The sequence below is a fragment of the Bos mutus genome, chromosome 12 (genome assembly GCF_027580195.1).
Source record: "Bos mutus isolate GX-2022 chromosome 12, NWIPB_WYAK_1.1, whole genome shotgun sequence".
Classification (NCBI taxonomy): Eukaryota; Metazoa; Chordata; class Mammalia; order Artiodactyla; family Bovidae; genus Bos; species Bos mutus.
In genome coordinates this window covers 82,765,140-82,782,739 of record NC_091628.1, presented here as the reverse complement: position 1 = coordinate 82,782,739, position 17,600 = coordinate 82,765,140, and the positions used below count along the sequence as shown (strand labels likewise).

The 17,600-nt window shown below is 41.9% G+C and overlaps 1 protein-coding gene across 5 annotated transcripts in view; it reads left to right on the top strand.

The window, feature by feature from the left end:
• MBNL2 (muscleblind like splicing regulator 2) overlaps positions 1–17,600 on the top strand; it is a 161,734-nt gene that overhangs the window by 106,378 nt on the left and 37,756 nt on the right. For 3 of the 5 annotated variants that reach the window (XM_070380808.1, XM_070380806.1, XM_070380807.1), the window contains 3 exons: positions 8,608–8,808; positions 11,499–11,762; positions 17,435–17,488. In XM_070380808.1, the coding sequence (XP_070236909.1) occupies positions 8,608–8,808; positions 11,499–11,762; positions 17,435–17,488 (519 nt within the window). The remainder of the gene's footprint in view (positions 1–8,607; positions 8,809–11,498; positions 11,763–17,434; positions 17,489–17,600) is intronic. The other 2 variants (XM_070380810.1, XM_070380809.1) reach the window with 1 other exon arrangement.

Here is a 17,600-nt window from a genome sequence, read left to right as displayed (position 1 = left end):
AAAGTGTCCGTACCGGCAATGTACCAACCGTTGACCTAAAATGGCCTCTCTCTACTTTGTCTCTTTCACTACAATTAAAGCAAAAAGCTTTGAAGCTAAATAGATGCTGAAAAGAGGGTCTTTAGATTATCCAAATGGGAAAAAAAATGCATGAGGAAACTGTAGGCAAAGGCAATTTCTAATCGATACCCGGAAAATCTGTGTCACTCCAGCTCTTTCTCACCAGTCACCTCCATATTTGAGCTATCTTAGAAGGGAAATAGTTCTCCATTGAGCATGTGAATCGATGATCTATGTAAAGAGAAGATTTTGATGCCTAAAACATGTTTAGCAATGCAACAGATTATTTCGTTTCAATGGTATCATTTTAAGGAAGGGAAAAAATGAAACCAGAGAAGTTAATGGATTTACCCAATGTCCTGCAGTTAATCGGTTGTAGAGCTGGGCCTAGACCTCAGACATCTTGACCAGGGCGCTTTCTGCTGTCTCCTCCACTCCCCACCACCACCCCCCGGACCTGAAGGAAGCCTGAACCAGGGTGCCTCAGCCACCCGCATCTCCTGTCTCAGAGGCCAGCAGAGGGTGTGGCATCCGTGGTGAGGACCGCAAGATTAAATGCCAAGGGAGTTCAGTCTATGAATATGTATTGTGTAATATTTCTCCCTAACTTCAGTGTTTGAAAGTATTTCCTTAAAGGTCTGGAAATTGCTTTAGGAATGAGGTCCTGAGGGAAAGGAGTGTATTTTTTTTTTTTTTTTTTTGCCTTTAGTGAAGTTTGTTCACATTTATAAATTATTTGTCAAAAACAAGCTAATTTAAAAAAAAAAAGCAGTGAGTGAAATTTGCTCTTTTAAAAAAAAAAAGTACATACACAAAAGACGATTGTTTAAAAATCAGTCTTTATTGTATGAAAATTCTATTGTTATTGAAAGCTGCTAAATGAAAAAAGGATAGCTACCAGGGAGTTGTATTTTCTCATTGTGTGTCTGTGAGATGAGATGGGGAGGTGGGGGCGGTCCAGGAAGAGGGGAGAGGATCTGGGTAGATGGTTGGCAGTTCTGCTCGTCTCCAGGTTTCTACCCAACAGTAGTGAGTGGCACCAAGTGGCCAGGAACCAGCTCTGCCCAGAGTGAAAAAGTGCAGGTGCCGGTGTGGAGGACCCTCAGATAAATAAGCTACAGTCTTGTAGGTGTAGACAGACTCAGGGGAAAGGCAAAGCAAGGTTCAGGCCCAGGGAACTGGATTTCAGATGAGGCAGGAAAGGCTGCTTGGAGGAAGTCCCAAATAAGTACATCTTAGGGCTTCCCTGGTTTGCCCAGCAGTAAAGAATCTCTCTGCCAATGCAGGAGACGCAGGTTCGATCCCTGGGTCGGGAAGATCCCGTGGAGAAGAAAATGGAAACCCACTCCTGTAATCTCGCCTGGAGAAATCCCATGGACAGAGGAGCCTGGCAGGCTACAGTCCAAGGGGTTGCAAAGAGTCAGACACGACCAAGCAACTAAGCACACACGTAGGCATTTAAGTGGATCTATTTAAAACCACTCACAAGTATATTTTATGGTTTCTTTGTTGATACACACATATAAATTATTTTATTAAATTACCTAAATGCTAAAATAATTTAGTTATACATATTAAATAATGTCTATGGGAATAAATTGAGAACCACCTAGGTCAACATAGTCGCAGTGCATTATATCTCAACTGATTTTAATCATGTACTTCTTATTTATTTAGAATCTGTAAGGATTGACCCTGGTACTCAATAATGACCTGTTAATAAGAAATTCCATTCATGTTCTAAACTGTTAATTGAATTTTCTTTGAAAGTTATGTTTCCGTACTGTCTCATATATTAATTAGAGGACAAAAATCACGATTGCTCTATGAGAAAGAAGTATTACATTTAAATGTTTTAAGAGAGGTTTTTAAATCACAAGAAAAATTGGGATGCAAAAATGTAATAAACTTAAAAGTCATTGACTCTACAAACAAGTAATTTCAGAGTCACAGGAATGAATTAGTGACAGAAGAATATAGGTCCTAGAACCTTCCAAGGAAATAGGGTCTATTGCTGATGTGATTGAGTTGGGTGTCTTGAGATGGGGACATTCTCCAGGATTAAATGCAATCACAGGCATCCTTATAAGAGAGGCAGAGGGAGAGTTAACACACATACAGAAGAGGAGGAAGGCAATGTGCTCATGGAGGCCGAGACGGGAGTGATGGGGCCGCAAACCAAGGAACGCCAGCAGCCACCAGGAGACGGAAGAGTCAAGGGCCCGATTCTTCTTCTCTGGAGCCTCCAGAGGGAACACAGTCTTGTCAGAACCTTGATTTTGTCCCAGTGCAACTGGTTTCAGACTTACGGCCTCTGGAACTCTGAAAGAAGAAATGCGTGTTGTGTAAGCCACCAGGAGGTGGGAATCTGTTAGACCAGCCTCGGGAAACTAATACATGCAGAAATTGCTCAAGACAAAGAAATTGCTAAACAGAGTCACAAGTTCCACTCTATTTTTAGGTTTCCTTCTAGGGTAAGCTTCTCTAAAGAGCTCCGGATGGTTTTTTCACACCCTTTATCTTCCATCTGCCCTGAAATCTCTCATCTGCTGAAATCCCTCACCAGTGACCTCCATATTGCTAAACAGGTAGTCACTGACTCTTGCATTGTTCTTTCGACCTCTTGGTAGCAGGCAGTCAATCTCTCCTTAGTAGCACGTGGCCCATCTCCCTTGCAGAGCACCCCTTCCTCTCTGGGACGCACCCCTTCCTCTCTGATCACGCCTTCCTCCACTGTCTTCTTTGCCCATTCTTTTCCTCTATTCTATTCAGGCTTCCCTGGTAGCTCAGTTGATAAAGAATCCACCTGCAATGCAGGAGACCCCGGTTTGATTTCTGGGGTTGGGAAGATCTGCTGGAGAAGGGATAGGCTACCCATTCCAGTATTCTTGGGCTTCTCTTGCAGCTCAGCTGGTAAAGAATCTGCCTGCCAAAAAAAAAAAAAAAGAATCTGCCTGCCAAGTTCAAGGAGACCAGAGTTCTATCCTTGGGTTGGGAAGATCCCCTGAAGATGGAAAAGGCTACCCACTCCAGTATTCTGGCCTGGAGAATTCCATGGACTATCCCCATGGGGTTGCAGAGTGGGACACAACTGAGCGACTTTCACTTTCCTCTACTCTGTATTGAGGCTGCTATACACTGATGTTATGTTCCCAGTGCTGGCTGCCTCTATCACCTGCTCCTTCGTGGTCTCATCAATTCCTGTGGCTCTGGGTCATCTACAGGCTGAGAACTACCAAAGGCATGTTCCCAATCCAGATGTCTCCTCTGAGCCCCGGGTTTGGGTACCCAACCTCCTACTGGACTCCCCTTCAGATTTTTCACAGGAACTTGACATGCTTAAGACCAATTTTTTCATTCTACTACCTTCTCGTCTCAGTAAGGTAGCCAGCAGTTTCAAACTGAAACCAAACAGGTTCTCTCACATCCAGTTCATCAGCAAGTCCTGCCATATGCCCTCAAGTCCACCTACTTCTTCTCCCAGCACCCTCATCTTAGCTACCATCAACCTTTCTTTCAAAATACTTTATAGGTTTTACCCTCCTTGTGGTATTTGCTTAGTTGCTCAGTCATGTCCAACTCTCTGTGACCCCATGGACTATAGCCCACCTGGCTCCTCTGTCCATGGGATTTCCCAGGCCAGGATATTGGAGTAGGTTCCTTCTTCAGGGGATCTTTCCAACCCATGGATCGAAACCCTGTCTCCTGCATTGCAGGTGGATTTTTTACCACTGAGCCACAACTCTTGCTTTATTCCAATGGGCACAGCAACCAGAGGAATCTTTTAAACACATAAATGTTAAAACCCTTCAATGCTTTCCCATTTCACTGGAGACAGTCTAAACGTGTAACCTTGATTTTATTTAGAGTGTCATCTGTGGTCAAGTCCCTACCCAGCTCACCTCATCAGAGGCCACTCTTCCTGTGTCCACTGAGACCAAACCAAACTTTCAGCTCTGTGAACACACAGAGCTTGTGAACACACAAAGCTCCCGTTTGCTTAAAGGCCTTTAGTTTTGCTGGAAGCTTCCTACTGATCTTCATATTTTAACTTCATCTTATTCATAAGGACTCCAACTCTATCAGCTGCAACCCACCGCCAATCTCTATCTCTAGCCTCTATCTTCTCTCCATCTCAGAAGTGAGGCCTCTTCATTTCTGCTTATCCGTAAAATCACAAATGAGTTGTGATTTTATTTCTTTGTTCTTCCCCATTAGGGTTTAAGTTCAATAAACGGAGACACAGTGTTCTGGCACCATGTCTGTACCAGCAATGAATATTTATTGAATAAATGAAAATGCCAACGATTCTTTCCTCTTATAACTCTTCTGTCTCAAATTCATTTATGTCTGCAGTCTCATTCACCTTTCCTCCGAGGAGTTTTTCCTTCTCCAGTTCCCAGTGGGGTATGACAGCAGTTCTTCTCTCCTTTCCTTCCAACTGTACGGCCCCAGCCCTCGACTCCCACACAAACATCACACGTACACTCACAATAAAGTGGCAGGTGGGTGGCCTTTAGTACAACAGAGATTAAGAGCCTGTGCGATCCAGTCCTTAGTGGCAAGATCTTGCACTGAGCATTCTGCCCTCCAGAGATGCTCCTGGCAATAAAGGGAGAAGGCTCAAGAGATGCCATGTTTTAGGACTTTCAGTTTAAGTACCAAATACCTATCCTTTGAAGTCAAAGCTTTCTAAATGCATGAGCTCTCACGTTCTTGTCTTATAAAGGCAATCGACCACATTTTAGAGCCATAAGATATGTCAGGCCACTTAGTCAGTCCTCCCCAGCCCTGATCCTTTCAGGCCACTACAAAATATCAAAGTGCGTGTGTGTGTGTGTGTGTGTGTGTGTGTGTGTGTGATCTTTGAGACTGCATCTACTGCTGTAAGTTACAGAGAAAGAAGAGTGGAGAGTGAGAAGCCAAGGAGAGAAACACAGACTCTTGGGGTGAAGTCCAGAGGGAAGATGGCAAGACCAGCATTTCGGATGTGATTTTCTTCTGGAAGACTTTCTGCATCTCTTGTCCTCTGGCCTCGCTGCAGTTGGTGCTGGGAAATGACAAGGACCAAATGGATCTCAGACCACCTGGCAACGGGCCCCTCCAGGAACCACGGGGCCAGCCCTCCCGGCCCCGGCGGGTGGGCTCACAGGAGCAGAATCCCCTGGAGATGCTGCCTTTCTTCTAGCCACCGACTCAGACCCAAATCCAGACATCAGCGTCCACTCTACCTTGAGACTTTCGCTCAAATCCAGGATCTGAGACCCACTTTCCCAGGCAGGCAGCTGTTCCGAGCACCCCTAACCTCCTGTCTGCGGGAGGCCCTGGGCTGACCGTGGGATGTGGCTCCCCACCAAGGCTCACTCTGTACACTTACGTCTGTAAGGGCAACTCGTGGTGGGTTATTTTATTTTTTTCTCCTCTTCTGTTTTATGAAATTACCAACAAAATCTAGTAAGGGCAGAGGAGTCAGAACAGCCCCAGACTGCGAGCCAGGAGTCAGCAGTGTTCTGCCTTGACTCCACCTTGGCAGCACTGGCCTTGGGTAATCCATGCAGCCTCTGGTCTAAATTGCTTTCACCTGTAAGACTGTGCAGTTCTCACTGCCAGGCTCGCTTCTCGCAGGTGTTGAGGAGATTAAAGCAGACAGTGTGTGTGAGAACGCTTTTGAGAACAGCCCAACCTTTCACAGATGTAAGGTATTACTGTCACTAATAATAACAACAACAATAATAATATAATGCCCATCTCTGAAAATCACTCTATTTTTTTTAACTTTTCAACTTCAACGAAAAACACTCTTGATAAGAAAAAGGAGAAAATATTTAATTGAATCTATCTTCATAAAGTCTATGAACTTTTAACTTTCACATGAAAGAAAACATATACTTTTCCAGTCTATATTCAAAATAGAGACTATATTTGCCTTCACTTAATAAGATTTTTATACCTCAATTGTTATATTGCTATGCTAATTACATTCCTGTTATAGAATCAATGGATAATTTTTGGGGGGAGGGACTTTATTAATACTAACTTTTACGGTACTAATAATAGCTGCTATTTTTGAAATCCAACTATGGGAAGTAAGAAAGAAATAACATCTTGCTCAGCCCAACTCTTTCAGCTAAGTAGTTTTACTTCCCTTCTACAGAAAAGCTCAGGGTAAAAATTTCCTGCCCAGGGTAAAAATGAATAACTGGCCAACCTCAGGATTTTGAATTCATGTCTCCCTTTGTCTCATATTTGTGTTTTTACTTTTAAATAATACTCTCCGTGAACTTTATTACAGCTCTGCATCAGTAGAACAAACTGCAACATTCCTTTTTGATCATTAAATTAGATGAACAAGTAACATATTTGAGAAAGCAAAATTTAGCTAACTGCAAGACATTTGTTGATATCCAAAAGGTTTGGGGAAATGAATTTTGAGGTTCTGACAGCACCTGGACAGTCAAGATACAACGTGATTTTCTGTCACCATGCTGATCCGGGCTTCAAATGATCTACAAGGGAGGGATATTGGGAATTTGATTCAATAGAAAGTCAAAAATGGAGATATGGGGGAGGACTCTTTTTTCTTAATGTTTATTTTGATCATTAGTCTTGGAGTTAATTACACAACTAGTACTAGGTTTTCTTAATATTTATTTTCACTCAATTATGACCGTGGTCCTCAAACTGGGCCGCACATCAAATCATGTAGTAAAAATTTTAATGCAAATTTCAAGGCCCCCCTCAACCCAGATCTGTTAAGTCAGAATTTATGATATCTCTATCTATGAAATTCCCCCCAGGCATTTCTGATCTAGCTGGTTCTTTGAATCACTGGTCTTTTTTGTGTGATTTATGACCTTTCAGAATTGATTCTCTTAAGTCTTAACATTATATCGTCCTTATACCATTTAAATCACTTGGCTTCTTTTCAATGGTACTGAATTATAAAAGCTACAGTTACTGAAAACCACAACGTTCTATAATTATGACTCAAATGGGTTGAAAATGGAAAACATACACATATAAAATTTTGTAGAAAGTCAAGGAGGAAAAAAATCCTAGCTGCCATCAATTTCCCATGTTGAGACCTCATGTTGCAACTTTCTCCCAAAGTGAATTTTATGTCGAGCCATAAAGATCTAAGAGCCCCTCTCGGGAATGCTGGCAGCAGCTCTCGCAGGCCATTAGAATCACCTCTTCCATCCCTCCCCACCCCCAGCCACTTCAGTAAAGACTTTCAGCCTCTCTAAGAGCTCCCCGCACAAACTATCAATAATTCACTGTTTTCTAACACGATCATTTGTAAGAGATATTTTTCTGTTACTGCTGTCAACAAAAACCTGTTTAATTCACACAGATTATTATTTTCCCCATATGTTCCGCAACTCAGAGCTATAAATAGACAACACGAATGTTACCCACAATGTACAAATAGAGAAGCAGCATGACATGGCCAACGGCGTTGTTCAATATTAGAAAACTGCGTTAATGTGTAATTGCAAAAATCTGAAAACTGGTCCTAAAAATGAATGGGTTAAAAGTCATCCAGTAACAAAAAACAAACCAACAAAACGATACGGTCCCAAATCAGTGCAAAATTTATTCTAAGAAAAATCTTTATCTAGCATCTTGAATTTTTAACATCAGCTCCTTTAAAGTGAAGCCAAGTTTGTTCTTCTCTTAAACGTACATTATTTCCTTTCTGAAAGGCATCCTTTCAGGTGACGCTTTTGAAAACCATCATCCCGTCAATCCTCTAGTATATTTTGTCTTATCCCTGGACAAAGAGGACGGTGATAAAGAGGTTTTAACAGAGTACTCTGTGCCTTTATCACTGCCACGTCGACTTTGTGACCTAGGAAACCAAAGCAACTTTTAATGGCCAACAGAAAAGTTCAAGCTTTCCCATTCAACCTCTCAGGAAAAGAAGACCGGATCTAGACATAGTTGAGCTAGAGCAAGAAATAGCAGGTCTATCTGAAAACTGCCTATCAATTTGGGGATTTTACATGCTAGTGATGGAATATGGAGGCATACTGGTAAGTCTGAGCAAAATAAAATACCAAATAATCCCCAGTTCTTGAGAGTGTACAAACTGCATCAGTCTGAAAATCAGTCTATATACATGGTGTTTGTTTTCTCTTCTCCCTTTGAGAGACATGTAGAACACATCAAAGATCATGAGTCAGTGTTCCATAAATTTTACCGTCTTCATGTTGTAACACTCACTAGTGTGGAATGATGAGCCGCTGGAATGGAATAACCATTTTCTTGAGAACACTTTCATGGGGATAAAAGTTTAAGCCAGTTCCTGTAGTTAGGTTTCTATGACATTCTCCTTTGTGTTTACATTGGTTTGGAAAAGAGAGGGTCTATATGGATTTCATTTTTATTAAGCACAAACAGAGAGGCTTAAAGAATTTTCACAGTTCAGCACTGATTTTTGCAACTAACACAGAGAGTCTTATATGCAGTGAGTAAATGTTGCTGGTGATTTTTTAAAGTTTTATTCTAAAGAAGTCTTTGTCCTGTGTTATCTTCCTTTAACAGCCCACTTTTCCTGTAGGTCCCGCAATAGGGACAAATACGGCGATTAGCTTTGCTCCTTACTTAGCACCTGTAACCCCTGGAGTTGGGTTAGTCCCAACGGAAATTCTACCCACCACACCTGTTATTGTTCCCGGAAGTCCACCTGTCACTGTCCCGGGCTCAACTGCAACTCAGAAACTTCTCAGGACGGACAAACTGGAGGTACTTCAATTATGTTTGTGTTTTGAGATGCCTTTGGGGGTAGCAGTGTACTTCTATGGAAGTGAATGCTTGTGAGATACCAATTCAGTCTTGCAAAACAGCCACGCACACAGATTCACCTAAAAGTCGCGTATTTCATAATTCTCCTGTTTGAATTGAAGGCCAAGTATAAAGGAAATTAGTCTGTGGGAAAAGAATAAGTTCAATACAAATAAAAATCGATCATGTGGAATGTGTATTCAGAGGCAAAATATGCAACAACCAATCACTATGTGGGTCATGGAAGTGGCTCCCAAGGGTTCCAGCTGTGTCAGGCATGAACCTTTGCTGGATCTTGGAAAGGTCTGTGAATGAACAGTTTAGGAAGCCAGCAGCCAGGATGAAGGGGACACTCAGGTCAGAGGTGGGAGGAAGTAGGACAATGACTACAGACCAACTGGTGTGATCATGTTTCAGTACTTTAAGAGCTAGTATGGCTGCTCCAGCACGCTCCAGCCCCGGTTGTATGTAGGTAAACACGGGGAACTAGAGCCTGGGAGAGTCTAATTATTGATTTGAGATATTTTCTTTAACTGACATTCAAGTCTTCTAGAAAAGTCAAGAAAACAAATTCATATATTTGTAAAATGTAATTCTTAAATCAGGAGTCAAACCAGCTCACCTGGGTTTAACTTTACTGGGTTTAATTTCTTTTTAATCAGGGCATCCATTTATCTTAACTACTCCATCCTCTGATATTTAATAGAGCATTTTATATGGAGTATAAAGAATCTGATAGATTTTTCAAAGGGCTCCTTAAATTTGATCACCAATTATAGTTAGGTGATACATATGTAAGATTACGATATATACTGTGCTTTATCTTGGGATCATTCGAGAATGATTTTTTCAATGTGCATTTGTTTAAATATTTACTCTATAAATCTTGAAAGTGATAAAATGTTGCCTAATACCAGCTTCCTTCTGAAGTATATGGATCCCCAAATGAAAAGACTATAAACTCCCATCGCTACTGTTTTGATCCAGCCTACCCCTGTGATTATTGAACAGACCTTTCACGGGACTGGAAAAGTGTTTGGGGCGCCACCTGGTGGACCTGTGAAGCTTTCGTGTTCAGTACGTGACTGTGTGGTTTAGAAAACAAATTAAATCAGTCGAGTTGGGAACAAGTTGTCCTTCCCAACAGGATTGGCAGACAAAGACATATATAAAAGTGATTCACGAGGACTTTAGCAAAGCAGCTTGCAATTTATTTCAAAGCAGGAATGAAGTCGGTTGCACACAGAGCCCCTAGGTAAATGCTCTACACCCAATGCAGTCTCAGCCACGAGTCATTCCACTTACAAGGGGAGGCTTACTCACAGTCTGTGGGAACGGCTTAGTAATTTTTCTTTTGTACATTTTATGAGCTAAAGATGGAATGTTGGATAATATCCAAAGTAGAAGGAAACAATTAATAATTTTGTGATTTATCTGCTTGGCCTTCAAACTTGCCTGGCCACTGATCAGTGAAACTGTATTTCCCAAGTATCTTTGACTCTCACAAGGCTTCCAGTGTCATTTCAGTGACCCTTCCTATAAGTCACTAGTGATCAAGATGTGAACCACCACTTAAGCACATCAACACTGGATGTAGAGCCTGAGAAGAAATTACCATTTCACTAATAATTTTTCTCTGATACAGATATTTATAACTTGTTTCTTATTTGTGTTATTTCATGTTATTGATATTTAGGGCAAGATTAAGAATACTCTTTAAATTCCAAGGAAAATTTTCTTTATACCGTTAACTCTTGATCCATGGGAATTCTCAGAGGATGGAGCATTTTAGTTACTAGAGATTTCAGGATAATTAAGGACTGAAGAATAAGAAAAAGAAACATCAACACTTCAAAATCTATCCTATTTCCTTCTCCCAGGCCCTGCTTTATCTCTTCCCATATTTCTCTCCTTTTTATCTTTTCTTTATTGTCAAAAATAATAATATTGTGACTGAAATGAAAGTTTTGGTGTCTTGGGTATCATAGTTCTTCTAATCCATGATTAGAAGCCCACCTTATCTTGTACAGCAGGAGAGATATAGGGGAAAACGGGAGTATTCACATTCACCCTGCCCCCCACTTCCCGTCCTCAGGGAGGAGAAACAAGTTTGTCACTTCTCCTTAATTCTTTTTGGAATTGTGCAGCTATGATGTTGTGGCTGGATCCTTGGTGAAATAATCCCTGCATGCAAAAAACCCCACAACTTCCCAGAGTTGTCATGGTAGGAGATGTAGTTATATACAGAAGACCAGATTTTATACATATATATATGTGTGTGTATATAATCTCTGAATTAGTATATATATATTTTATTTCCTTCCTTCCCTTCTCTATAAAAGTAAATAAATATAAATAAAACCCAAGAACAATGGGAGCCTTGTTGATTTTTCTGTTATCTTAGCTAAAGTGTAGATTTTTACTTCCTTGCTCAATACAGATTCTCACCTCAGCAAACAGGGCGAAGCAAAATTCAAGTGATCATAGTTTGCCCGGGATTCCAGTGACTTGGGTTCTGGATAATCGAATGTTGATTGTAAATGGCACAAAAGCCAGCATTCAAAGAACGGGAAAGCATCTTCTTCTTCTTCTTCTTCTTCTTTTTTTTTTTTTTAAACTGCATCACATGCTCTTCTCCCCCCGTGTCCTAGGTCTGCAGGGAGTTCCAGCGAGGAAACTGTGCCCGGGGAGAGACCGACTGCCGCTTTGCACACCCCGCCGACAGCACCATGGTCGACACAAACGACAACAGCGTAACCGTTTGTATGGATTACATAAAGGGGCGTTGCATGAGGGAGAAATGCAAATATTTTCACCCTCCTGCACACTTGCAGGCCAAAATCAAAGCTGCGCAGCACCAAGCCAACCAGGCCGCGGTGGCCGCCCAGGCAGCCGCGGCCGCGGCCACAGTCATGGTAAGTGGGGCGCGCGCGCCGCGCACCTTCCCCGAAGCCCGCGCGCCCGGAGCCGCGCCTTCCGCGCGGGCACGCGCACGCGCGCCTCGCCGCCGGGAGCGGGGCCGGCTGGCGCTCCCGCTGCTCCGCTGCCTCCGTCCTGTTGTGGTTTCCCCGCCCCGCCCGTTTCGTTTTCGTTTTGTTCCGTTCCTCCCTCCTTCCCTTCGCAGCACAATAAGTAAATCCCTCAGGCGGGCGCAGGGAAGCCGGGGGTGGGTGCAAGGGCCCCTCCCCAAGCCCAGCGCGCCTCTCGGAGCGCGGACGCGGGCGGGACCGGGCTAGAAGGACCAGGGAGGCGGCCCGGAGCCGGGGAGAGAGAAGAACCGGGCGGAGGATGGCCCCGGGCCGGGAGCCACTGCCCCCATTTTTTTGCTCCCCACTTCTTGTTACTTATTACAAAGGCCATGCTGCAAACTCGCTCTCTCCCTAAAAGAAAATTTATGCAGAACATCAAGTCATGAAACAGATGAAGATGGAGCTGTATGGATGGTGCTTTGAAAAAAAAAAAAAATAATAGCCTGGAAGCTAGCCCCAAGTCCCCTGAGTTACAGACACAGGCCTCCCCAGCACCTCTGGGAGCCTGTTAAAGCTCGACTCAGGCCCCCGCCCCAGACCTTTGGGATCAGGATTTAAATTTCCAAACATCCCCAGGTGGATTATATACGTTTGAGAAGCACCTGCCTAGAACACGTTGTTGTTGTTCGGTCGCTAAATCAAGTCCGACTCTTTGCAACTCCGTGGACTGCACTAGCCAGGCTTCTGTAGTCTGGGATTACCTGAGGGCACGTGAAAGTTTTTGAGGACAGCCACTTCCCCCTTTCTTATTTAATTGGTTTGGGTGTGGCCCGGGCATGCGTCTTTTCTTTTCCAGCTCCCGGGGAGTCCGTTGTGCCGCAAAGTTTGAGCACCACCCGCACAGGGTTGTAGAATTAATCTGTTGTGGTGTGAGATCTCTGGCTTGACGTTCGGTGTGTTTTAATGTGTGATAGACACTGGATAATCCATGAGACCTGGCGCTCATCGGGCACTTGGTGGATGGAATAAATAAATTAGGCAGTTTTCCTTGCCCTCGGGGAGCTTGGAGTTCAGTAAATGACAGGGATAACTGTCCTCCATGACGTGATAGAAATGCATCATGGGGTCCAGCTTCTGGAACTATGAAAAAATCAGTCCTTATTCCTTAGATACCTGTTAAATACAACAAACCACGGGTACTAACCTTTAGCGCTGAGCTCTGAATTTATCTGAGTTATCTGAGCCTTGATTTATCTGCCTGTTACCTGGAAGTGGGTTTCCCTGGTGGCTCAGAGGGTAAAGAATCTGCCTGCAAGCAGGAGACCTGGGTTCGATCCCTGGGTGGCGAAGATCCCCTGGAGAAGGAAGGGAATGGTAAGCCATCCCAGTATTCTTGCCTGAAGAATTCCGTGGACACAGGAGCCTGGCTGGCTACAGTCTGTGGGGTTGCAAAGAGTCAGATACAAGTGAGCGACTAACACAACACACACTACCTGCAGTCCTAACATCTGCATAATCAACATGTTCTTGAATCATTGAAGGAGAGAACTGGCAGTCCTAACATCTACATAATCAATATGTTCTTCAATCATTGAAGGAGCAGTGTACCTGGAATAAGTCAATGGTAGATGACCTGGGTTGATGGAGATAAGAGAAGAAATGCCATTACATTTATACACACCACCTGATTTCTTTAAATTGCCGATCTACGTGCCCTTTTCCGTGCAGTTGCACACCCTTCTCATCAGAATGCACAAAGGCTGTTAGAGTGGATGTCAGTATGTTTAGTTGCTGTAGTTGCCTCGATTGTTACACTGTGCTGGGCTTGGAGTTCTGATACTTCAGGTGGGCTTGCAGCATCAACAAAGACAACCCGAAGGAATGTAGTTTCAGAACAAACGCATCAGGTTCTTTCTGACAATGACATGAAAGTTACTGAATCTGCAGTGTATTTTGAAAGTGAGAGGCTCATTTGAAACCAGTTACAGTTGGATGAAGTCAAAGTCTTCTTATTCTAGTAACAAGATTACTCAGCACCATGAAGGAAAAATGATTATTTTATTTAAGAGAATGAATGGGTGTGATGATTGCAGCCAGAAGATATTAGTATTCCATTCACCTGGGTTCCATGCCTGAGCTCCAAGAATTTCTGTAGTGTAGTTTTTACTGTTGTCCAGGAATTTCTGCTTTTTTGATTAATTGGACCCTGAAAATGAATTCAAAGCTTTGAGTCCAGAAAGAGAGGCATCTCTTTCCTTTAGAGCCTTATATTTGAACAGTACCTCTTAAAACATGGGCATCATTCTCACCAGAATTTTTCAAATGTGAAAATAAGTCAGAGCTTCTCTTTGGTAATTTTAACACAAAGGATATCTGGTCTTCAAGACAACAGTCTTTCTTCACACACAGACACACACACACACACCAAAATGGGGCTGCACCAGAAGATACTTATTTTGTAAAAGGAAACAAGACCAGCTGCCATCAGCTAGTCACGAAAACATGTTCAGGAACTTTGAATTCCATCCTACTTGTCCATATCCCTTTCTTCTGCATTGAAGTGGCGGCTCTGGTTACTGTCGTCCACGATTCTTGACTCCTCAGATTTGGTCTTTACCTCTAAGGCCGGGCAGTTGGTTCGCTTGCCTTGAAATTGGCTTGCTCCTTGATCCAGAAGATGAAATGCCTGGCTACATGCACACACGCTATAGAGAAGGCTCGGAGAGGGGACAGAGGATCAGAAATGGTGGTGAAGCCAGCTAGAATGGATGCTCAGTATCTGGCACATAGTAGGGGCTCAATTAAAGAGAATCTGGTTCTCTGCGTAGGTGCCTAAGGATGCTCCCAAGGTTCACTGGCCTTGGGGATCTCTGAGGTCTGCTCTAAGCCTGAAGATTTTTCAATATAGGTAAACATATGGCTGCAGTCACATAATATCCTCTAAAACAGAACATCTGTGTACTACAAAGGCACATTATAACGTGATTATTCACCCATACAGTTTTTAAAATACATTCCACACATATCCCTCAGAGCATGAGACATGCAAGATATTTATATGTCCACTCCAGGAGCTGTGTGTTTCCTTGAAAAGACAAGATATTTGCATCTAGTAAAGAAACCCAAGTGAGTGGTAGAAAGAGAGATGCTCTCCGTGTCCAGCTCACTTTAGAGCTCTCAGCTTCTTTAAATTCCTAGTTTATTATAATTTGGATTATATAATTTGGATTGGAAAAAAGAGAACATTAGCCTTTCAGGTGATTATCCTAGGGAGAAATACTTAATATCTCTTTTTCTACTCGGAGACTTCGTTAAATGATCTTTTGTTCAAAATTTTGTTCACGAGCACCAGGCTTTAGAGACATAATCACTCTCCTAGTTAGCATATCAGAAAAGATCAACCCAAGAGTAGGTGTGTTCTTTATCTCCCAAGGACTGAAAAAGTGAAGGGAAGAATGGAATCCAGAAAGTCCAGGCCAAAATGATTTTGAGTTTAACCATCCAGTTAATAAGCTTTCCTGTGGCTCAGACAGTAAAGAATCTGCCTGCAATGTGGGAGACCCAGGTTTGATCCCTGAATTGGGAAGACCCCCCTGGAGAAGGGAATGGCAACCCACTCCAATATTCTTGCCTGGAGAACCCCATGGACAGAGGAGCCTGGTGGGCTACAGTCCGTGGGGTCGCAGAGTCGAACACGACTGAGTGACTGACGCGTTCCCTTTGTTTGATCCAGTTAATGTTAGTGCACTCTATGAGAACAGGCTATGGAGCCTTATGTAGTTAGTATAGGCTACTGTAAGCAAAAAAAAAAACTTTATTATCTAGCAATGTAAAAATATATTGGAATAAAAAAATAAAAGTGGTATCATGAAAATTACATCATGGCAGACTGACATTGGAGGAAAGAATATGCAAAGCTTTCTTGTTCTGAATCTTGTTGGTTTTTTCAGATGTTCACAGTTCTGCCTGTAGAACAGTGATTTTCTCTGTGATGGCCTCTATCCAGACTGCCTTCCAAAACATCTTTTCCATTGGCCATTCTAAACCTCTTCTCTCCCTACAGTCCTTTCCACGTTATTTCTAGTCCCCCGCCACCAACTCACCATTAGCCCTTTATCCCCTGTCACTTTCATACTTTTAATCCTGAAACATAAAATGATGAAGAACAGCTCTTTATTGGCCAAGGAAAATGTCATTCATTGTTCCTATTTTAAGGGTTAAATACTATCCCATTTTCTTCCAAATGCCATACTTGTAACTCAGAGCTTTAGAATAAAACGTTTTGTATTTGTTACACAAGCCTTGGGGATTTACCTATTGTGCTAAACATAGAAAAGGGGTATTTCTTTTCTTTTTTTTTTTTTTTTTTGCATTGGAGCTATTCCTTTGACTTTATTTTCATAGAATTCCATCATAAAATTTTTAGATTTCTTACAACAGTTATCAAGGAACAGGAAGATTTTCTCATCGTGGTCTAAATCAATCACTATTTATTATTATTTCAGCTGTTTAAATGAAACTATCTGCCCAAAGGATGGTTATAAGTTAAAGATATGATCTTACTTCTTACATTCCAAGCAGTTCATTGCTATTTTTTAGCTGTTTTTGCTATTTTTAGCTATTGTACTGTTCTAGCCACGAGTTCCACCTCTCATTAAGTGGGTTGGTCACTGATTGTAGTTAAAAGTACGAATAGAATTATTAGATAAAATTATTTTGATACCCAAGGACACCCAATACCCTTTAAAGGGTATTTTCTCAGTGTAATCCCGGTAAGTTGTTTGCCATAAATTGAAAAGAAATTTCAAATGTGGTGGAAAACAGAATGGAAGATAAGTTAGTCATTAGAAACCATACGGTGGAATGAAATGGAAATTTGAGAAACCTACTCTTCAAATTCAAAACTTGTTAAGTTTGGAAGCTTACTGCATATTGCCAGATCCACACTAGCAGAGTGAAGAGAAAAATTGAGACAATTATCCACATAATTCAGACAAAAAATTAAGATCCAAACCCAAACCGTTTTGCCTAGATAATCTTGTGTTTGAATATTTTTTTGCCTGAATTGTTTGTCTCAGTTTGCCACTTCATTTTGTTAGGCTAGATCGTCATTAAAACTTACGTTTATGAAAGTTAAAGACGTATTTTTTTTTCAACTTGGATCTTATACATAGTGCATTCATTATTTTATATTTGAAAACTAACTTATCAGAAGTTCTTCAATCCTGTGGCCCTTGAAAGTTTTGCATTTTTTTCTGAAGCAATATAAAAATGCTTATGGTGTGTATGCAAGCTGCTGTTTTAATTAACTTTCCTGAATTTCAAACATCTATATTTTACTCTCTTATATGCTTTTAACTAAGGTATAGTAGATGCATTTTTGCTTCAATACTAATTTAAGGTGTAATATTCATTTCTTTAGAGAACATTTTTGTTGTTGTGCATGCCTAGTGTTTTGTACGTTGTATATTGCATTCAGAATATTTTTTTCCTTCTCACCTATCCACAATGCAATGCCGTTCCCATGATGCACCTCTGCTTGCTGTTTACCTGTATGTTAATTCGCTTGAATCCCATTGGCCCACTGCCATCATGTGCTCGCTGCCTGTTATTAAAAGACTCAGTCGACTGCCAAAGCAATGAAGCGACCTCTCGAAGCATCTGTAGACCTGGTACTTTGACCTTTCACCTTTCGCTTTGCATGTAGCTTTTCAGAGAACCATCGAGATTTGTATTACTTGTAAAATATCGGTTGCAAACAATCATTATGTTTAATGAGAAAAA